The sequence below is a fragment of the Alligator mississippiensis genome, chromosome 1 (genome assembly GCF_030867095.1).
Source record: "Alligator mississippiensis isolate rAllMis1 chromosome 1, rAllMis1, whole genome shotgun sequence".
NCBI classification, from domain to species: Eukaryota; Metazoa; Chordata; order Crocodylia; family Alligatoridae; genus Alligator; species Alligator mississippiensis.
Window position 1 is genome coordinate 28,547,085 of NC_081824.1, and position 22,990 is coordinate 28,570,074.

The window sequence follows — 22,990 nt, forward strand, 5'->3', positions numbered from 1 at the left end:
TCCCTCTTCCAGCGATGTGTCAGTGGAGGTGCCACGGCAGGGTGGGAGCTTTGGCAGGCTGCCCATGCTGGTATAAACCATACGGTTGCAGCCTGAGTCCTGGGGCACTAGAATATCTGTCAGCTGCCTCACAAAGGGCATGGTCTTGCGGACACAGCTGGCTGTGGCCAGTCATGGCAGCCCATAGTGCCCACAATGCCTTGACCTTTATGCGGCACTGCTGCACTGATGGGTCATGTACTTGCTCCCACATCCCACCCAACAGGGCCTTATAAATGTGGGTGTTGGATCACCAGACCTGCTTAAACTGGCGCAGCACCTCTGCCTTGCCCCAGAGCACCCCAAGATCACCAGTCTCCTCCTGGCTCCAGTTGGGGCCCTGGAGGGCATGGGCGTGTGCACCCATGGAGGATGAACTGGGAGGATGAGGCCATGCTGGGCCCTATGCCAGCTCTCTGGGACCCCATGGGGTCCTGGTGTTGCCATCTTTGGGCAGCTGTCAGGAGCTCCCAGTGCAGAGACATGGCACGGGACAGTAAGCCGCATGCCAGAGGCTATGCCCCCCAGCACCTGCAGGTGTAGGGTAGGCTGCTGGGGACATGCTGCAGGCAGGTGGCAGCTGGTGCCAGAAGCTGCTTGCAAGTGTCCTGGGGGTCTGACAGGCCTGGCCAGAGGCTACAGTTTGCAAGTAGCCCTGACGGCAGTGCCCTGGCAGCTTCAAGGCAGCGTTGTGCCAGGTGGCAGTGCTAGGTTGCTGACAGGCAGGCACAGGAGGTCTGCGACCTGCCCAAGGGGACATACAGGGCCTGCAGTGCCCTCAGGCTACCTGTGTTGTGTGCCCCAGGGTACAAAAATGTCTACAGGCTTTTATAGCCTGCAGGCAGGGGCTACCATAGAGGCAGCCCAGCCCAGGAGCAGGAGAGGCTCCTAGGCTGCAGCCCTGGTGTTGGCCTCAGGCCAACCCCCTAGAGGCTGGGCTGACCCAGAAGCAAACTTGCTGTCAGACTGCATCTATACGCATGTTACTGTGCAGTAGTAGTAGGCTACTACGCAGTAATACATCTCATGTAGACGTGCCCACTGAGTCACAAAAAGGTGGGGGAAGGAAGATGGGACCTTTTGCACAATGGTTTTTCAGAGATTTGAGCATATCATCTCGAATTTATGGAATATATTGGAATATCATCTCGCCCATACTGTTTGTATAGAGAGTTGATTTTAATTTCTACCTTTAAATTGTGTCAACAGAGATTTGGCTCCTACACCCATAGCAGGGGAGCTATTCCCAAAGCCTTGAACCTTTGAGAGCTTGTTGTATATGCTAACTCTATTATATATCCTCTGGATATACACAGGCTGCTTCTACATCTGATTGGTTTCCTCTTGCCAAAACTACTTTTCCCCTGTAAGTGTGAGCAATTGACAATGATCAAACATTTCCAAGACAGCTGTCCATGCATTATATATTTATAAAGGGCAGGTCAAACATGAATATTACAATCCTTAAAAAAGTTTTAAATTAGCTAATCAAATGAATAAAACTGCACAGGAGATACTATTTACACAGAACTTCCCACCTCCCTAAACTTAAAGAAAGTTCTCACTTCTGAATAGGAACGACGAAATATACAAACGTATCACCTTCGAACAGAACAATGTTGTAAACATCAACCTAAATCTCTTCCGTTCACTGGATTTATTTTTCCCTGCAAATAAGTTCTCAGTCAGCTCTTTGGCACAGCCTTATCATTTGTGCCTTGTTTACAAAGTTGGTCTTGCAATAACTCCAGTTTCCAGACACTTACAGCAACTTAATGCTGCTTCACCAGCACATTCTGGTTCTTGAATTGGTGTCACCAACCAACAAGGGTTGCCTTCTCATAAAAGGGTTTCTAGTAATGTCTACGTTACCTTTTTCTGCAGCCCAGGCCAATGATCAGAGTCACTGATTTCTTTAGGACAGACATGAAGGAATGGGGTTGCAACTTCAGGGAATATTTCTAGGATCTAAACAGATGTTCCGATCAAGCGCTCTCCATTTGATCCACACAATGATCGAAGTATTGTACTGTATGATATTTTCAAATCAACCTTTTAGATTGCTGCGAATACTCTTCAGAGATTCAACCCTGACTTCCCCACTCCTTTGAAGCACTTCAGCAAGATATCATCCTGAAAGGTTATTTTTGTTGGAGTACTTCATCTCTTGTGTGGGCTGTACAGTGGCCCAGTCTGAAGACGTAAGCCAACCCAACAAGTTCACCAGTAATTCAAAACACAAGTTTATTCAGGCCTAATAGGTCAATATTGCCCTCAGATCTTTTCAGTCTCCTGCACTTTTCCAAGACAGTGCATTTTTCTGAAATAAATGTTCAATACTCCTTCCTTGTTAAATCTGCTTTCAAATGTCTCTTTCTTGAACAACCAAAAAACCAGGCACCATAAGTGCATCTCCATCCCAAGATTCCTACATGGAAAATTACCAGTGTACTACTCACTCCACAGGTAAAGTAGATACCCAGTTCTGTTACATAGGAAATATATTTCACATCTCTCCATATGAAAAGCCTCCCTGCACCAATCAGTAGTGTTTTATATGAATGCAAAACTTCCTGTAAATCCAATATTTGGTTTGATGTCTTGTGCTGACTTCTAGATAAATAAGTCTTGAATCACAATTCTACTTCTAAATGTACATACTGTATTTCTGCAATGTACAAAATTGTTTTTAAAAATCTCAGGTATGAAACATGTGATGCACTGTCTGTTCTGACAGCAGAAATGTGTTCAACATCCTCTCTTCTGATCCATAAATATTTCCATTATGCAAAGCACTGACTCAACATTTCTTTCTAAGTATCAGGAAATCACTTCCATTGGCTAATCACCTTTAAAGAGTCATGTCCAGTGCTTGGAAATATAGAAACACATGTCGGTTAAATATCATTTTAATAAAAATATTTTAAAATTGCCCAAGTGTTTGGGTTGCAGGCAACGTTTGCATGAATGTTGCAGAGCTCTGAGCTTCTAAAAGGTCATGAGACTGGCAGATGAGAACCTCAACTCTTGCATTACACTTCTTGGTCAGCTAATCATGACGTGTGTTCATTTTCTATCAAATATGCCGTCCGGTCAGAAAGAAAAGCGGCCTGTCCTCTTTGGCATTGGCAGTTTGGAATTCATCCCGTAGTCGGAACTGCCACTCATCTTCAAGCTCTAATCGGACAACAGTCTGGCGAAGGGAGTTGCGGTCTTGGCAAATTACACACAAGGTGGCACCTGCAGGGGTGGTTGAAACAAACAATTGTGAGTCTTGTGGGGGCCGGGGGGAAGATGGGGTTGTTGCTAAATCACCAGCCTTCCTCTGCAGTTCTCAGTGTGCAGAACCCTCTATTGATTCCAATGGGATGGGAAGGAGAGGAAAGACAGTTCAAGGATTAAGATGGTAATGTTGGCTTCAGGAGACACAGGTTCAGCCACTGTATCAGCTCTGCCACAGCCTTCCTGTATGACTTCAGGCAAATCACATCATCTCTCTGTGCTTTGGTTCTCTCATTTAAAATGGGGATAATAATACACCTCTAGCACCTTGGGGTGATGTATGGAAAAATAATTAAAGGTAGAGAGAGGCTGAGATACTCTGGTGATAGAAAACATCTACGTACCTCGGAGCAGGAATAAGCCCTTCCCAGGCCAGATTTTGATACTGGTTTGCATGCTGATGTAGGTTAGTTTGGTCTCAGAAGCTGCCCCTAGGAGGTGTTATTATAGCACCTCAGCCCTAGAGCATCTATACATGTGCTCTGGGATTTGGGGGGGGGAATTATAATTAGACATTCTAATTAAAATGCCTGCAGTGTCTCATATATTCAGCTTCCCACGCTTCAAAATGGCAGAAGAGATGCTTTAACTAAAGCTTATTCAACAAGCTTTAGTTAAAGCACCCCTGCCACCATTTTGAACTGTTGGCGATGCTGAATACATGTGATGGTGAGGCTGCTTGAGTGGTCTAATTAGGTTAATTGAGTCAGCTCCAAAGCGTTCTAATTAGAACACATTGGAGCAGGCATCCTGCACATGTACAGGTACCTGAGATGTCAGGGGAGGCAGTATCAGCCCTTTAGCATTCAGTGAGCTGCTCCCAGGGGATGAAACTAAGTAGAGCTGCAGACACGCTATATCTATATGATGGTGCAATTACTCCTAGCTTTCAAAAGAGCAATTCTCCCTAAGCGTGAAGCAATTTACACTAGCGTAGGGCTGCACATTATGCTCCAAGCCTACACCAGTGTCCAAGCAGATTACACAAATGGAAATATATTATGTGTCCTCACCTGAAGACAGGCAGGATGAAAGAGCTTTGTAATACAACTATTTGCTGTGAAGGTAGAGGATACTGGTCTGCAGTGCTGACACTCTAGCAGCTTAGAGACTAAACTGATTATTAATATTATTATTATTAGCATCAAGTCACCTATCTTCTATTCCAAGGAATAGAGAATATGGGTCATATTTTGAAAACCGGAAGGACACAACTGCAGGCATTCAGTGGCAAATGCTTAAGGCATAAACTGAAGTACCCAATCTGTATATGCACACTAAATAATTATGTACATATAAGAGGTGACAAAACAGCATAGATGAAGTGCCTCCCTTGTTCTGAAAACTAGGATTGATTGCAGTATTTGATGCTAATTTACTATAGTGAAGGGTCACCGTGATCCCAAAATGGGAGCATAGACGTTATGTACAAAGGCAAACCTGCTTTAGTTTCTACCCTGTGGTAGAGTGGTCAACCCACACCAAACCGATGTCGTGATCTGTAGGCATTGTTCTGCAGCTCACCTTTCAGGAAATGAAACTTTTTCAGAAAGCTAGCTACAACAAAGGAGTCACAGAGGTAAAGCAGGAGGCCACTGAATATCAACCCAGAGGAACTGATGTTCAGAGAGTGAGGTCGGGAGCTCACGTAGCAAACTGCAATCTAATTGGAGGGGAAAAGAACCAGAAATTAATTTTCTTCAAACTACAAGGTTACCGACTACTGCTTTACAACAAGGTGTGAACATCTTTACCTGCTTCGTATTTAGAAATGCTTCCTAATTAAAGAAATGGCCTTTATGATCAACTATGTTGAAGCACTGCTCTAAACAAAAATCCTTCTACTGATTAAGAATGCTACATAGGTGATGGTTAAGGTGGTGATGAGGATAATGATTGTTATTATTACTGTGCCTGGATATGGTTTAATTTGCAAGCCACTGTAACAGTCCCTCCCCCTAAAAGTTGTCTCTTTGATTACTCTAACTGCTTGAGCTCCTTAGAAATCTTGAAGGTTCACTAAAGATTTGAAATGTTTGTAGCTCTCAAAATACAGAAATCTTCCAATGGCCAATTCACTAATCCTGTTCCAGCTCTGGCAACTAGCCCAGACTGTATTGAACTCCTGCAATGTGCTGGATGTCTTACAGCTAAAGAGACATACTATAGAAACTGATGGAAAGACATAACAGAGTGCTCCCTCTTCATACAGTGTTTTTCTAAATTTTGGGAAGACCTGGGCCTGTCAGACCTCAGCCAGAAAAGACCATAAACGATATGGCTCAAAACAATCTGGGGGCAGAGTAAGTTGTAAAGCCCACTACATGGCTCTTTCAGTGATGAGGTTAAGTTGGCGGATCGACCAACTTTGATTTACATGTGGTTTTCCAGTTGGGTGGGAGGACAAAAAAACAACCGAAAAATAAAACAACCCAGCAGACAAACCCTCTGTATCACTGTCAGACCTGGTCTGAATTTGAGACTAAATGCATGTCTGCCTTTTGGAGAAAAGCTCTGGTCTGAGCACAAGACTAACACCCTGCAACTCCCAAGTTCTGAGCTTAGCTTTTGTACAGATTGTACTTCTAGCATTCACTTCTCGGCTTCAGTTTCATTCTGGATGAAATAAGAATACTACATTTATGTACCTACTCGGGGTATGCTGGGGGAAAACTGGATAGTGAAAAAACCACTGCAATAGATACAGCTAGACAAAGGGTCATGTCATATGGAAGGAACACGTTTGGAAAAAAAATGCTTTGGTATCTAGGAAGTCAAACTCTAATACAGCATACGCACTAAATGAATAAAACTACTGCTTACTATTGTGCACAATGGAAATGCAGTTAATGTGTCTCTCCAGGGATCCAGAAGCATGAGTTTGAGCAATGCTCTGGATCTGCACCAAGAGCTGTGTTCTTCCCAAACTCCCAACAGTACCACCTCCCACCCCCCCCCAGCCCAATCAACCTGGCTATCAGTGGGTACCTGGTCATCCAGACTGGGAAGCGAAGACAGCCAGATCTTATGCTATCTACATCTTTTTCCTTGTGTGTTGCTAGCTACAGAAGCTGGAATGCCTCAGCTACTGTGCTAGCTAGATGGGCCACCCAGCCTCAAGTGGACTCTTGATTGCTAACAGCAACTATGGCAGGGTTCTAAGGTGACTTTATTATTTAATACGTAGCTTCCAATCATTAATTTTCTGTGTGTATCTTATTGACCTTTGAAGTTATAATGATCCAATACTCTATTGGTTAAGGGCCATGTAAATACCCTGCAGGACTGTTATCAGAGAACTAATGCAACACTTGGGTTAAAATATCTGCCAAGACTGCAGAACTACTTTAAAATAATTTTGTTCAGTACCTGTGGTCCTAAGTTAAGATAACAGTCCACAGATAGCACTGGATGGCTATAATTCTTCAGTGAGAGAGGAAAGAAGCGATGGCTGTGATACTGGAGGTATTTTTCAAGCAGCAGCTGGGCAGGTGCTGCCAAGAAGGTATGCTTGCTGTCAGGAGCACAAATGTACTGAGCAGGTGAGATTGAAACTGGAGTATCAGATACCTACGAGGAAAAATATTTCTGGTACAGATCAATCCTGACCAACCAAGCTCTAATTATCTAAATTTGACTTTGCACAAATTGCTTCACTGTCCCACAAATCCAAAATTCATACAGGAACCAAAAATGTTCAGCCAAAACTCTTAGTTCCCAAGTTCCGAATGTCCCTAGAAAACTGCATTTTTTCTGTGCTTATGTATGGAATTTGGGGATTCTACTTTACACCCAGTGTTCCTCCTGAACATGGTATGGTGTAAGGAAGGACTATAGAGCAAGACAAGAACTCTGCATAATGAGTTGACAGTGAAAGCTTTCTTGCTTGCAAGAAAAGAAAGACTTTATGTGGGCTAAGAAGTTTCACAGGAAAATGTCTGACAAAGATAAATGTGCATTTATATCCTGAAAATAGTGCAACCTAACAAACTTCATGTTTATGAAAACATCTAGTAGCCCATCTGTGTTGACTTTGGTAATGGGACGTACACCACAACACCTCATTTTTTCTGGTACAAGGCTGATAAAATCTACAAACACATCACTTCAGCAATGAAACAGAATCCTAAGTTCTCACCTTAGACTTAATATGGAAGGACCTCTGTCCTCCTACAGCAATTTGCTTCTTCATGATGCTGAAGTGATTGAACCGACATATCAGAAGGCCAGCACTGTGGACACGCAGGTTGAAGTCAACATCATCACATGTGAATCTGGGAAGAGGGGAAACCATATCAATTAATGTGCAATCTTGTTATTGCACGTTAGCTGAAAAAGGCACTGAGATACTATAGTAATTCAGCTAAAAGTGTAAGGCCACACCAGATGAGGTCAAGAGAAAAACTCCCACTGACTTCAAAAGAAGTGGTTGAAGCCCTAGATTAGTGAGAAAGAAATAGAGATTTTCTATTTCTCCTCTAGAATAAGGAGCATGTGCTGACATTTTCAGTGTCCCACTACAGAAATTCTGTCAGTCTGCATCAGTGGGGCCAAGCATTCAGAAACAGCCATGGCTTCATTCAACACAGCTACACAGAAATATGAATGAATTATGCAAACTGAGACCAAACTACTCCCCAGTTTAAAGACTTCACTGTACCAAGTGTGGCCCACACCATTATATACAGAACTGATTGGAAACCCCTGGTTCTGGTCTGGGTTTGGCCTAGACTTTTCAACATAAACATCTAAGTTTGCATCTAAGGTACCCTGAAATTTGAACTTGCTTTAATATTTTGAATGTATATATTATACAGTGAACCAGAATGATGGTTCTGCCAACTCAGCAGGTATACAATTCACAGCCAGAATCACAATCTGGTCTTTTGTTTTTCCTCATCTCAACTCCAAAGTTAAAAAAAAAAAAAAAAAAACACGCAGCAAGTGGTTTTGTAAAATATTCTAACTGTTAAAATTAAGATCACAGTTAAAGTAGATTTAGGGATCAATGGCAAATCTGGCATTTGAAAATGATAGCTCTGATGTCACTAATAATTGTATATGTCTGTCGCAGGGCACCTCGGTGCCCCTGCTCCTAGAGTGGAGAAACTGCCAGGGAGCAAGTGAGCGCGCCCCGGCCTGACATAACGAGCCCAGCTGAGGCTTGCTCAGGTAATGAGCGCAGCTGCGGGTTGCCGGAGCAACCAAGGGGAACCAGCTGCCTGTAGGAGGCAGGGCCTGGCCCTTATAAAGCTCAGGCCTGAGGCCAGGCTGGCAGTTCTCTGCCAACAGCCGGAGAGGCAGGAGCTCCCTCAGCCGACATATGAGGAGGAGCCTGACGAGCGAGTACAGCTCATGATAGCCCTGAGAGGATTGGGCACTAAAGGTTTAGCCAGGGGGGCTTTATGTTTGTGTTATAGCCAGGAGGCTCTAGTTTACGTTTGGCTCTGTATATTACACCCGGAGGCTTGGGTGAGGCTGTAGGGGTTGGAGGAGGCCTCAATCACAGGGACCCCAGAGAGTGTGGGGTGTCCTAGCGCCAAAAGGGCGCATTATCTGCATAGCGCCAGGGAAGGCGCAGCTCGCACGCCAGTGCGTGAGCAACTGGCGGCGAGGAGCACGGCCAGTGGGTCGCGGGCGCAACCCGTAGGTTGCGGACGGGGACCTAGACCCCGGATTGCGTGTGGGGGAACATAGACCCCGGCCCCAGGAAAGGGGCAGTATTATTGAGTAGCCCAGTGTGGGCACGGCGAACCCCAAAGAGGGGGAGCGCCATTGTACGTTATTGAGTAGCCCAGTGTGGGCACAGCGAGCCCCGGAGAGGGGGAGCGCCATACTAAGGAGCCCTAGAGAGAAGGGCAATTACCGAGGAGCCCGAGACGGGCATAGCGAGCCCGGCCACAGGCTAGTGCGGTGACACCCCTCAGACTGAGGCAGGGCGCTGCGGTTGCCCCGAGAACACAGGGAGTAGCAGCGCGGGGAGCCAGGGTCAGAGAGGGTGCCCGTGCGGTTGGCCCATAGGACCGGGGCCCGCTAGGGAGTCCCTGAGCGGGACCGTACCATCAGGGGAGGCCCAGCGGGAGGCAGGGCACGAGAGAGACAGACCGGACAACGTCTATTACATCTGCGAGGCTTGGGGCGTGGTATCAGGGGAGGTAGGAGCCACGCATAGCCCATAAGGCTGGGGTGCTTGGGTAGCGCCCATCACACGGGGAGACCCACGAGGGGTCCAGGAGCTTACGTGCCCGAGGAAACACAAGGCAGCCTCCCTATTACATATTCCATCAAGACGTGGCGGACGAGAATGGAGGGTGCCCTCGGGCCAAAGTAGCGCAGTGGGAGGGCCTCAAGGAGATCACGGCCCTCCGTGAGGACCCCGCCGTGACAATGTCCTTGTGTATCTCTGCCTGGCTTGGCTTTGTGCCTCTTTTCATTTTAAATGCAACGTTTCCCCCATACCAGTTCATATTTAGATTGACACACAATGCTGATAAAACCTCACTAGACAGCCACACGTGGGACAATGAATAACCACCAGTGGTTCAACATTGCAGGCAAAATAGAATATATTCTTGCTTGGCAGCGCTTTATTGTATTACTGTTCCCTTTGATTAGCATTCAAGAGGGCACAGTGCAGGTAAGGTGACTTACTGTGGTTCCACAGGCGTAAGTCTGAGCAATTGCTAAAGACCACTCCCAGTTCTCCCAGCTGAGACTGGATGCCTGGTTGCTCAGGCTGGGGACTGAATATGACTGAACAGGTGACTGAATATGATACTAGTCACCTTGCTTCCTTGTGTACCAAAGAGTACAGAAACTGCTGTGCTATATTCATACTGAGCCACTGAGTTCTGGGGGACATTTCTTTCAAAAACTTATAAATTACCTTATAAGTTAATGCATCATACGAAAAAAATACAGTTTTATCACAGACTCAAGAGCCTAAGAATGTAAGCCTATACAATGGGAGGCATAGTCACAATGTTCTTGAAAGGGCCCAAGTAACAAACATGGAGCCTGAAGCTATCAGTATATTCATAGGGCACAGGTGTTTTCTCTTCCCTGTAAGTAAATCGGAACCCGGAAGTCCAAATCCCATTTTGCCTGAAGGCATCTAAGTGTTACTTGCATCTAAGTGTAGCCATGTAAGAAGTATTATTGCTACTTATGCAGAATTAAATGCTATTCCCACATGCATGGCTATATCAGCACCTGCCTCTGTATCTCTTCCACTACCTAACAAAGTGCCTCTTGTTAAAGTCAGCTGACAGGGGAGCCAAGAAGGGGTCACAAGGAGGAGAGAAAGCCAAAGGAAGCCTCATTCTGTGGCTAGGGGTGGGGGCAGTGCCCTGGAAGCAAAGAGTGTGCTCTGGTCCTTGCTCCCAGCCTCCACACTAATGTTTTTGTATTTTGTGTTTTACAGTCATCTGATGAAGTGGAAAGATAACAGTGGGGGGAGGATCAACCATCCAGAGCCACAGAGTGAGCAAGCTCTAGCACCAAGATCTCCCACTTCCTGGACCAATGGCCCAACCACAAGGCTATTGAGTCAGAAGGTGGAAAAGTGGTCTGCCTGGTTTTTCTCTGGCAATGCTTTCAGGGAGTTATGTGGTATAGTCAAGTAACATGTAGAAAAATTTGAATTAGGATTTGGGCCAGAAAGACTCTTTCCAGAGGTGACAGAGTACTTCAGTCACCAGTTCTATTTAGATCAATGTCTGCAATATATGTGGTGCTTCTGTTGCTATTAGTTGATTCTCCAGACCTGGAGTAAAACCACAGAAATGCCTGTGCATGGCACATCTAAGGTCTGTGAGGTATAGTAAATAAACAGTTACTGCACAGTAGCTGACAGTGAATTTAAGATGACTGGAGTAGGAACAATGAAGTGAATCAATATGAATCCTCCAGCCATATTGTTTTTCTTTGCCTCATCCAATTAAAAGTGTTGTCATTAATTAAATAACAAGTTTAGCTTTTATTTTAGATGGAAAGCGAACCATATTCTTCAGCCACATTTGATCAGGAATAGAACTAATCAGAAACAATAAAATGTGTCTGTATCTCATTAGCAGTCTCTTAGGAAATATAGTTGAAGTTGTGAAGAAGCTTATAGGATGAAGGTTGTACAAGTTAATCCTTGTCCCGACTCACCCACCTATTCTGGTTATACTGTACATTCTGTGTCAGATCCACGTTCAGCATGATGAAGTCATGTACATGGCAACAGGAAAATGGCTCTTTGATCTCAGCACTGTTGGTTTTACTGGACCATTTCCGCATCCCGATTAAGGCGTAGTGAGTGACATTAGGAGTTGATTCAATATGTTGCAGAATTTGCTTCAAGGAAACATTCCTTTCAGTCCATGTATATTCACTACAAGAGATTGGGGAAAAATATCCTTTAGACTCCTTTGCTAAATCTCATTGAAAGTGTACAGGCTCCTGCCAACATTTTAGCCAACACAGCAATAACTGTGCCCCAAAACTCTTAAGCATGAGCCTTTACAACTTCAACCGAAGAGCCAAACTATATTGTTGAGGCTGTAGTAGACCTAAAACTTTGGTGGACTAGACATAAGTAAGGATGAATAACAAGTGCTGACCTTTGGACTACATGCAGACATATTTCTTTGTTACCAGGCAAATTCAGTTCCCCACTTTTACACAGAAGAAAAGCCATGCTATTTCAGGGATGTCAATTTAACACCATTATTATGCAACAGGAAAATAAAGAGTTTGGCTGGAAAATACACGCTCCTTAACTATCCTGTTTTACCTCTTTCTGTCTCCTGAACAATCAACTTCAACAGCATTCCACATAACACAGGAATCATCTGAAATGATAATGAAAGGCCAGATGTCCTGGGGTTTAATCCCCAGTTCCTCTTGCCGATTTCGCTCTAGTTCCAGATTATGGTAAGACAGTTCTTTTATTAGAAAGTGTGCAGCACCTAAAACCAAAAAAGAATATCAATAAGGAGTTGATTGTTGTTAACTGGAAGCCTTTTCAAAAGGAAATCCATGCAATCCTGAGTGTAGGTGGAGAGTGATGATTAAAGCATTGCCAAAGTAAATATACTACCTTTGCCTGCCAAAGGCAGTTGGGTTGTGGGCTAGGCATGCTGCTAGGCAGCATGGGATATCAGCTAGGAAGCTACTTAGAAGAGTTTGCCTTTTGTGGTATAGATTTAGTGTGTTTTAAAGACTGATGAAGTGAAAAATAAAGCAGTTAATGGCTAATACCTTGAAATATTGAAGGATAGATTTAACTCCACAACTACCTCCCTCCATCATCCACTTTCACATGATAGTGGATCCTGTTGAGTGAAACAGGACATTCTATATATCTTCATATTATGAAGATAATGCTATTGAATATTCACCACTAGAATATTCACTACTAGCAGAAGCTGCCAATGAGGTATAACTGAACTAGAGCAGCATTGTCTGGGCACCCTCACCTTCCTCCATCCCCATCCAGTACTATACACATATAGAGCTATATTTCTCATTTCTGAGATGCCACCAGATAGATGTTTCATTGCCTTCAGCTGCTACCCCACTAGCTAATGGCCTGGAGCCAAAAATTCACTCTGCTGCATACTACACCTGGAACAAACTGTCCATGAATGCACAAGTCTAGTTCACTAATGCTAACATTATTGGGTTAAACAGAAATGACTGTATGGGTGTTAATGGACTTTGTGGTCATTTGGGGCACAGAATAGTGAACTACCTTCACAGTAAAGAAAAGAAAGTTTCTGAAGTGTAAAACAGTAGTGTGGAATATTTTGCTGCCTGGTAGTCACATAGCAATAACCTGAATCACTGTAAAAAATGGTATATGTATATGTATGCACGTACATACCTGCTTTATCTTTTCCGATATACCTACCTACACCAGCACTGTTGAAAATGCTTGGCAGAACTAGCATGATATGGTTTGGCCAGTATTTTTTATATATGGCCATCTCATACTCCTTGACAACTAGAACATGCAGATGACTGGCACCATCCATTGCATGGTAGAGATTGAAAAGTCCATGTTCATGACGCCCAGTAGTGGGAGTAAACGTGGGGCTTTTTATGTAATCTTCACTCTGTGAAGAAAAAAAATGTAGGCATCTGCATTACGCTGAATTATATTTAAATGAAGAGAGCTGGGTCCTCATCTGGTATAAGTGCCATGCCTTAACCACAAATGGGGAGTTCCTATGAAGGTTCAGATTCTGCTTATAGCCAGGGGCTTGGTTTTGGGGGTTGGAGTAAAAGTCCCTTCTATCTCTACACTTCTGTGAGGATCCTGATCACTTGATAGACTGGTGAAAGGGAAAGTGAGATAGGCATGACCCCAGATGAGATTTCTAAACCTTCTCCTGCCTGGAAGATATCACCCTTTCACTTAGAACTGTAAAGGACTTTGGCATCTAGGCAGGATTTACTGTAATCCCCTTGCTCAGGTTGGAGCCATCTGAATGGCTCAACCTGGGAGGTATTCTCATAGCACACTTAACACACGCTAGGTACATCTACATGTGCGCTTTACTGCACAGTAGACTAATTTACTTCACAGTAAAGCATCACCATCTACATGTGCATGGCAATTAGCCCATTGTAGATTAATTTACTGCACCGTTGGAAAGTCCCGTCAGACACAAATGCTACCAGACAGTGTAGTAAATTACTGTGCTTAACCACATGTGTAGACAGTGACAGGCTGGCTGGGTCTTGAGGGTGCTTCAGTGCAGGGCTAGCCAGTAGGTAGCTTCCATGCTGAAGCACCCTCATAGCCCAGCCAACCACTCTGCAGTACATGGAGTCCTGTTGGAGCAGCCCTGGGCCGGCAGGCTGACACACTGCAGCCCCTGCAAGCCCAGGCTGCTCCCACTGGGCTCCATGTGCTAATTGCTCTGGAGTTTTTGCTCCCAGGAATACGTTCAAACAGTGTATATGGGAGTATAAAACTCCAGGGCAATAAACTCTGGAGTTTATTCATGTGCATTAATTGGACGCGTAGACATGCCCACTGATAACATCATATATCTCCCAAAATGCAGTTGTGGCCACTTTATTTTTAAAACTAGGCCAAAGGAAGAGGAGATGATTTTGGTAGCATCCATTTTTTATACAATAACCTAGTGATTAGCACACTGATCCAATAAGTAGGAGTTCAATTGGCCCCTCAATCATATCTCCCCCTTCCATATGCTATGTGCAGAAGGCCTAAGGACCAAACTGGGTTTTTGGCTTCCACTGGAGGTCAGGTGACTACATATTGATAACCACCTACAAATATGTCTGGGGAGCACCAAGAGTTTGGGGAGCAACTCTTCAGGAAGGTACCCCATGGGAGGGCGAGGACCAATGCGCACAAACTAACAGAGGGAAAATTTAGGCTAGACATAAGGAAGAACTTCTTCTCTGTAAGGGTAACTACAACCTGGAACACACTCCCAGCAGAGGTGGTGCAGTCGCCATCCTTGGAGGTGTTCAAGAGGAGGCTAGACAAGCACCTCATTGAGCTAGTTTGAGCTTATTAACCTCTGGCCTATGGCACAGGACCAGACTTGATAATCTTACAGGTCCCTTCTGGTCTATGATTCTATGATTCTGTTAGATGCTGCAGCTTCTAACCTGTAGGCATCACTGTTTTTATTAGATCTGCCCTGGGTAGAAGGAGGAACAAGGAACAAAAAAAGTGAAGAAAAAAAGAATAGAGTAGAAACTATGCTAAGATGAAGAGAAAAAGACTTTTCGATGACTGTACCTCATAGCACTTTGTATATGTATGTTAAGCCTTGTAGTGATTCAGTAGGAATGTCACATATTTTTTATAGATGAGGAGGCAAAGCAAGATAAAGTAATTTTTCTAAAGCCTCACAGCAGGATAATGAAAGAAGTTGGATTCACGAAGACTGGACATATAGTTACAATACTGCAGCCACTACAAAACTGATGGTGCTTCTGTTAACACAAGCTGAATTGGAATTCTTCTGTATGCAGAAAACAAAATCTCAAGTAAAAAATGTTGTGTCACTTCAATTTTAGTTGCAGGCTAAGGCTAGGTGCAGACATTAAAAAACCCCAAGGCAGAATTGATCCAAGTTACACGGTTTTCTTTAAGCAGTATAGCATAGATTAGATTGGTAGAGAACAGAACACACATTCACCTTTTGGTGGGAGGGGTTGGAATCTTAGACCAGGTTACATAATTTCTAAACCAGTCTATGGGCACGTCTACATGGCTAGGGACAGACATTGCACAAACTGGTTTAAGTGATCAGAAACTGGTTTACACCTGTAACAGAACATAAGTTCAGTATAAAGAAACCAATTTCAAAATGTCTCAAAATAGTTTAAGAGAGCGGTTTTCAACTTTTTTAGTCGGTGTACCCCCACCAGCCAGTCAAGAATCAGGGAGTCCCCTGGCCAGTCAACAAGTGGGGTGGGGGGGTGGGTCCCTTAGTGGCCAAATGACGGTCGAATGGGGGAGGTCCCCTCCTGGCAGCTAATCAACAAGCGGGGGGGTTCCCCCACAGCGAAACCAGAAGTGTCCCTGCTTCTCTGTGCCACTGTCACGTGCCACAGGTCACCCCCTCTGTGCCACCCCCTCTGTGCCACAGGCCACCCCCTGGGGCCTTCCGAGTACCCCTAGGTGTAAACATACTCCTGGTTGACAACCCCTGGTTTAAGATAAAACTGGCTGAATCAGACTTAACTGACTTGCATCAAACTGGTTTATGCAATGTCTGTCCCAGACCGCTTCCTAGTTTAAGTTAAAACAGAGTCCCTCAGCATCCCAGATGCTTTGCAGCCCTGGGCTAGACTGTCTGTTCCAGAGAACAAGGCTGATCCCACCCCTCTGCTTCCTAGCCAGAGCTCCGGCAGAGACTGCAAGCACAGCAGGGTATGCCTGGCTTCCCCCTGCCCCCCACCCCAGCCACTTGTTTCTCAAGCAGAGATGTCCCCCTCCCTCCCTTCCATCTCCCAGAGCACAGAACCCAGCCCCATGGACCCTAGGCATGTGGTATGCTAGCTAATGCTGAGAGGTGTCCGCATTTGTGTGTGTCTCCAATTTCACTGGGACAGGCAGACAGAACACTGTCTGCTTAGGGCCTTTTGGAGCTAATCAACAGGTCAGCTGGTAATGTCCCACTGTTCCTTCCTTGGAAAAAGTTGTTTAGGAAGAGCTTGAAGTAATGAGAGAGGCTTTTGTTTTGTTTATGGGCTGATAAATGCTGTGTTATCAGCCCCCTTCTGGCTCCCTCACCTGTCAGGTTTGCAGACAGAATGAAGAAGCAAGGAGAGGGAGACTGAAAAGCTCAGTATCATCAACAGATGCATGCACTGCACAACTGCCTCCCTTGCCTTTGCCTCAGAGTGCTAGCTGGGGGGGGGGGTGGTAACACTCCCGCCCCTTGAGCAGTGAGCAGGGAAAAGCCTGGGATGGTGTAGGCAGGGTGGGGGTTTACACACCTTCCTAATCAGAACATTCTGCTGGGGCCCCGGCTTCTACCCTGAGCCACTGCAGGCATGTGCCTGCATTTCTTCAGTCCAGAGGAAATGTCTGTACAGTTGCAAATCAGTTCAACCTAGACAAGTTAAATTAACCTGCAAAGATTGAATCAATCCAGGCTCAGGCTTTTTGAATGTCTGTCCCGAGACTATGAGACATTTACTGCAGAGCTGCCCAATTAGCTCCACAGTAAACCTCTCAGTGTCTACACATTCACCCTATTTAGGGTTCAGTAAACTAATAAACTCTGCCGTAGGTTAGTACTTCTAAATTCTAGCACTATCCTGCAGCAGAGTTTTTTAGTGCACAGCAATGCACATATAGACACTGACAGGGCTGGCTGGGCTACAAGGGTGCTTCAGTGGGTGCCTACCAGCTACCCCTACACTGAAGCACCCTCATGTCCCAGCCAGCCACTCTACAGCATGATGAGCTGGGTTGCAGCAGCCCTGAGCTGACAGACTGACCCCCCACAGACCCTCTGTCAGCCAGGGCTGCTCTGACCCAGCTCAACATGCTGCGGGCCCAGGCACACATTCAAATGCAGTGCCCAGAAGCAATAAACTCTGGTGCAATACATGCTGAGTTTATTGCTTTGAATAAAATGAATGTGCAGATGCACCCTATGTGTGTTGAACTTTGGTTCTATTGTAAGTATCAATAAGTTTTATGTGCCAAATTTCTGTTCTATTACAAGTATAGATCGGTTTCCAAACACTTATACCAGTAAAAGTATAATGTCTGTACCTGGCCAAAGATACCTACAAAAAAAAACAAAAAACAAAACACTCTCCAATATACTAGACCTGAAGCAAAGATTGCTCCAGTAGCCTAAAGAGAGTGTCCTGGTCAGAAACTGTTCATAGATTTAAGGGTTATTGTAAAGCCAAAATTAGAGCTTGGCTAGCATACTCAGACTGATGATCTCAGCAGCTGTTTTCTCTAAACATACTAAGAGATGGTTAGCATAGCCTTTAAGTCACCATAGAGATTATCTCATAGCCCCTCTTTATGTGAACTGGGGTGAGCACTTGTGCAGAAAAGGGCAGGCAAGCAGCCTTTCTTCTGACCAGTAATAAATTGCTTCATTTTGGGTAGCCACATACTCCACATAAACACGTATGCTTGATGCTCAATGCTGAGACCACTCCCATCTTTCCGTATCTTAACCTAGAACCAAGAAAGTTTGTGCCCCAGCTGGCAAAGTATGCTCAGGACTAGCCTTGATTATATAAAAACAACTGGTCAAGGCTCTGCATCCCAAGAAGAGTTCTGCTTCATGGCTTCCTGTGTAGACAGGGTGCTGGAAAGGGAGGAAGCAGCTCATTGCCAAGCCACCCTCACCACTTCTCAACAGCAGGATCAGACATGGAGGGAAAGGATAATTTGACCTACAAAACAGTAAGATCAACTCATCCTCTGACCCTGTAATATAACTAGGGTGGGCAAGGGTGGCACCAACCACAGACACTGATTTAAAGGGGGTTCTGGTATGGCCCGTCCTCCCTACATGCACCTTTTCCATGGCCACTACAGCCCAGCTATAAGGAGCTTTCCTCTCCCCTAACCTCTCCTCCTCCCCCCACACATGCTCTCAAGTGGTCAGAATAAATACCCCTCTCCCAACCTCTGCCCTCAGCGGTGAAATATCTTGCTTTGCCTCTGCTCTGACCATATGTGACTGAAAATTTAATTATGTGACTACCTTATCTGTGACAAGCGGCAACCTCATGCTTTCTAGCTGTCTTCCTGGCTGACTAAAGACAAAATGGTGCTCTTTTGACTTGGGGATGATGAAATGCAGCTGGATCTCCTCTCCAAGCATGGAATAGGAAAAGGCAAAGGCATGTAGAGTGGACTCATAAAGCTGCAAAAGGAAAAAAGAACAATGTTAATAAGCAAATAGTCAGTGTTACTAGTAATAGCCAAAGTCTAATTTTGTTACCAAAGAGAATCCTAACGTAGCACCAAACCAGGCAGGAACCACATGTGCTGAGGTACGCTGTACCCCATGGCAACAGGTACCTCATGGCAACACCTTTTGGTGTTAGGGAGAATCATTTGACTGCACGAAAGAAGTTATCCTGATCCCCCAGCTTGACGCAGTTGATTCATTCTTTGTCCTTCTGATGGCAGCAAGACTTGAGGGCCACCCTTTTCTTTCATGGATGTCACTTGGTATTCAATAGCCTTAGTCTACATCGCTAATTTTTCCTTTCCCACTTTCCACTGGTCAACAAGCTAGAACACTGCTACCCAAACCAATAATTAGGCAAATTTTCTGATCTTCATAATAGCTAGACACCAGGCCAAAAGCTGCAATCTGATCCATGCAGTCAGACTCCTGCACCTGTTCATGTCCCCACTGATTTTACTGGGATTCAGTGCAGATGCAATACAGTCCAATTACAATACAAGGGTCCAAATGTATACACTGCTTCTCTATGGAAATGCTTAAAGGACAAATATGCAATTTGTGGACAAATATTACCAGTACAGGTAATATACCTATAAGAAAAGCTTTATTTACAGATTTGCTTGGATTTCTGATGCTAAGAAAATTTAGGCCTGGCTTACCTGATACCTAGGATTGAAGCCCATATATTGATGGCACTGTTCACAGTGGTGGTACGTGTTGTAGGCAGCGTACTTAGATAATCTCATTCGTGTTGTTTGACGATGCATATATGTGTCCTCCAGTTTTCTGCTCATTGATCTGTCTGCAAGGAAAAAATGGACTGTAAACATTTTGTGTTCCAGGACATACAAAATATTTCCTGTGGTGAATAAAGAATTGTGTTAACATCAAATTCTCCAAAGACACTGTGTATATAAGTGGAAACAAAACAAAATATATATTCAGCCTGAACTTAGGATGGTTGATGAATTCCTGTGTGCACTAAGAGGGAAATAAGTAAAAGTAATAATAAGTAAGAAATAAGTTAGCACATTGTCATTATAGTTTGGGGCTGATTTCAAGCACAGGTGAGTAAAGCAAAAGAATGGTGATGATGATGGTGATGGTGGTAGTGAAGATAGTGATGATGTTGCGTTGTCCTGAACTTGTACTTGAATAAACAGAAAGGAATATGCTGAGAAGACACCTTTTCTGTCTTCAGAAAGTCAGACAGTCTAAAATGCTCCCCTCCCACACATTCTTCTTGCCAAAACTGGCATACAGAGAATATTGTTCATTTATTTCTTATTATGTGGCAGTTTTTCAGAATACAAGATACCATTCTAAGGACAGGATGGCTTGGGAGGATTACTAGTGGATGTATCACAGAAGGATAGTGTGGTGATTTCTGCTGTGAACTGTGACACTGGCTCTGTCACAGATTTCCTTATGACACTGGGCAAGTCACTTTAGGTGCTCCTGTTTTTAAAAAGCCCAGATTGTGCCTGATTTCCACAAATGCTAAAGCACCCACGGCTCCACCGGAAAAGTCTGGAAGAGCCTCAGAATATGCCCCTCAAAAAAAGGTACCAAAAACAGAGGCCACTTTGGAGTAAGCTGGTCTCTCTCTGAGCCAGATTTATAAATGTCTTCACATGTAAAGATTAAGACAGAGGCTCTGAGGGATTTACGGAAGTACTCCAGCCTATTAGGGGCTTAACTCCCAGAGTTAAGTGCATTATGCACCCAACTTGCTTAGGCACTTTTGTAAATCCCACTGGATGCCTCTCTGCCTCTTTAGCACCCTAATCCCCTTGTAAATCTGGCCCTCCGTGCCTCAGTTCCAGAACTGTAAAATGGGGAAAATAGTATCCCACAGATGCTAAAGTGGAGGGGGGCTGTCCACTAATACATGCACAACATCCACAGTTACTCACGTATTTGGGCAAGAGAGCAGCCCAATTTAATTTAATAACTGATGAGAGGAAGCTTTTCACTTTGAACCCACAGATGTAAATCTAGCTCAGGTTTGGCAGGTCACTGTTACCCTGTGACTGATGCCAGAGAACCAATGAGAAATGGGGTTGGCAGGTTTAGTGTAGTCCTTTGTTGGCAGATATCTACATTGCAAAAATTTCCATTGCAAAAACTATTACCCGTGTCATTTACTCTCCAGGGGGACTAAGGATTGACTGATATGGAGTTAAGGGATACAGTGTCTGTTTTGCATTGTGGACACTCAACTGTTTGGGTCTAAACTGAGACCTCTTTTCTCACAGCCCAGAAAAGAGGCATCAAATGGACTACATGGGACCATGGTGACTATGAATCCAATCCCCAGAGCACCCCAAAGCACTCAAACACATAAATAAGTTTACCCATATGAATGATCTCATTGAAACATAACAGTACAAATGAGCAAAGTTACTTGGCTAAACAAATGTTTGTAGGATCAGGGCCTTACCAATGAAAAATTACTTCTCTTCCACACCTGATCCCTTTGAAGTCAATGGAAGTTTTGCCATTTGCTTCAATAGGACCGTGGTGAAAGTAAGTAAATAAATAAATGCATTTTAAATTCTGACCTTCGCTGCTTAAGTTCTGCAGCTTTGTACAAATCAGACTTGCGTCTTCATATTTTGGATCGTGAATGGTGTAGTCAAAAGGTATCTTCTTAAATGTCTCCAAATCAGGCCACACATCTCCCGGCTGGTGATAGTATTGATCTGATTCTTCGTTGAGGTCTATAATAGTGAAAAACCCATGTAGTTTACAGTCAATGAAATGATGTCCTGAGTGTTTTCTGATGTGTGAAATCAGTTGAAAGATTCAAATAACTGTCCATGGAGATGCCTCATCCAAAGTCGGTACATGACATGTTACAATTCAACTATTAACTTCAAAGAACACTGATTTTTCATCTAGCTGGAGCAGTCCTGCACAGCTGATCAGAGAAACAGCACCCTTTGAAGTAAAAACCATATCAAACAGCTGGACCATCACAGCTGCCTGACTCTGATATGTTCACAAATCCTCATCTTCACAAGGGCTAGGAATCCAACCCTATGAACTCTACCAAATTTTTTTTATTGTGCTGTTTTTCCTTTTGCTAATATGGGAAGCTGCTTTCTGAAAAAAAAATCAGTAAACATCTGACCAACTATTCAACGTTCTTCATCTTGTAATGCAATTCTAGCTTTTATGCTTGTCATAGGTGTTTCAGCATCTTTCCTAAGCTACTGGGAGTATTATGTGCAGTGATGATAAAAGTCCAGTAATGATGATTATTGCCGGTAAGGCCCATTGGAAACATAACTGCATCAAATCAAAACAAGTCTTTCCACTGATTTCAGCAAGATCTGTTTGGTAATGTCATTTGGAGACCTGAGGAAGGGCATTTTATGCCCCAAGCTTTATCTGGCATTTCTTCTAACTATACTGTGGGTCCAGTCAAAGATATGACCAAAGAAACCTTCCTTCTTGCATATTCCTCAGACCATCATGGCTATATACTCCATCCTATTAAATTAACTTCACTGGATATAGGAAATATGGTTAGTCTTGCTGCAAAATAAAACAGCTATCAGCAATTCAGAAACTGTATTAAATTAACAATATTGTACGTCTATCCTGTCTGTATAGACGGGGATATTGTACATCTAACCAAAACCACTTCTATCCTGCTTGTAGAGGCAAAGTTATTTCAGTATAAATGTATCAGACTGAGATAGCTATTTCTGTACATGGAGGGAAATAAAGTATACAGGGATAAGTTGCATTTTTATCAATATTTTCACATTAAGTTTATGCTGATTTTACTATGTAAGTAGAAAAATTCACATCCAAATTGAAACTGTTTGACAGGTATAAAAATTCTGTAAGCATAGGCCTGCTTTCCAATTTCTCTAAAAGGATGCACATAATTGGTGGTGATAAACCTACTAGTGAGGAGTTCTTATATTTGGAGAAAAAATCCCCAGCTGCTACAAAGTATCATAATTCTGCTAAAGTCAATAGTTTGATAATCATTTCCACTAGCTGAGGCTCAGTCCCTTGGAAACAAGCAGAGCTGTTTCCATATAGGATAAAATTCCCACCTGTGCAGAGGACTAGGACATGGCACGTGCCCTACTTACACTCCATGTAAGCCCTCAGAACAGGGAATGGAATGAAAATCAAGTGAGGCACAAGCCTTGCATAGCTCCTCTCCTCCTGCTATTTCACTTTTGTGAATAGCTCTTCTGGTTTCCAAG

General features: G+C 44.0%; 1 protein-coding gene across 5 annotated transcripts in view; it reads right to left on the minus strand.

Moving 5' to 3' along the window:
* Positions 1 to 1,447: 1,447 nt before the first annotated feature.
* GREB1 (growth regulating estrogen receptor binding 1) overlaps positions 1,448 to 22,990 on the minus strand; it is a 159,786-nt gene continuing 138,243 nt past the window's right edge. For all 5 annotated transcript variants that reach the window (XM_019492721.2, XM_059729572.1, XM_059729573.1 and 2 more), the window contains 10 exons: positions 21,323 to 21,481; positions 19,418 to 19,560; positions 18,546 to 18,707; positions 13,220 to 13,424; positions 12,101 to 12,275; positions 11,480 to 11,698; positions 7,460 to 7,595; positions 6,691 to 6,891; positions 4,846 to 4,984; positions 1,448 to 3,279 (listed from right to left, as the gene is read on the minus strand). In XM_019492721.2, the coding sequence (XP_019348266.1) occupies positions 3,116 to 3,279; positions 4,846 to 4,984; positions 6,691 to 6,891; positions 7,460 to 7,595; positions 11,480 to 11,698; positions 12,101 to 12,275; positions 13,220 to 13,424; positions 18,546 to 18,707; positions 19,418 to 19,560; positions 21,323 to 21,481 (1,703 nt within the window). In that variant the 3' untranslated portion in view covers positions 1,448 to 3,115. The remainder of the gene's footprint in view (positions 3,280 to 4,845; positions 4,985 to 6,690; positions 6,892 to 7,459; positions 7,596 to 11,479; positions 11,699 to 12,100; positions 12,276 to 13,219; positions 13,425 to 18,545; positions 18,708 to 19,417; positions 19,561 to 21,322; positions 21,482 to 22,990) is intronic.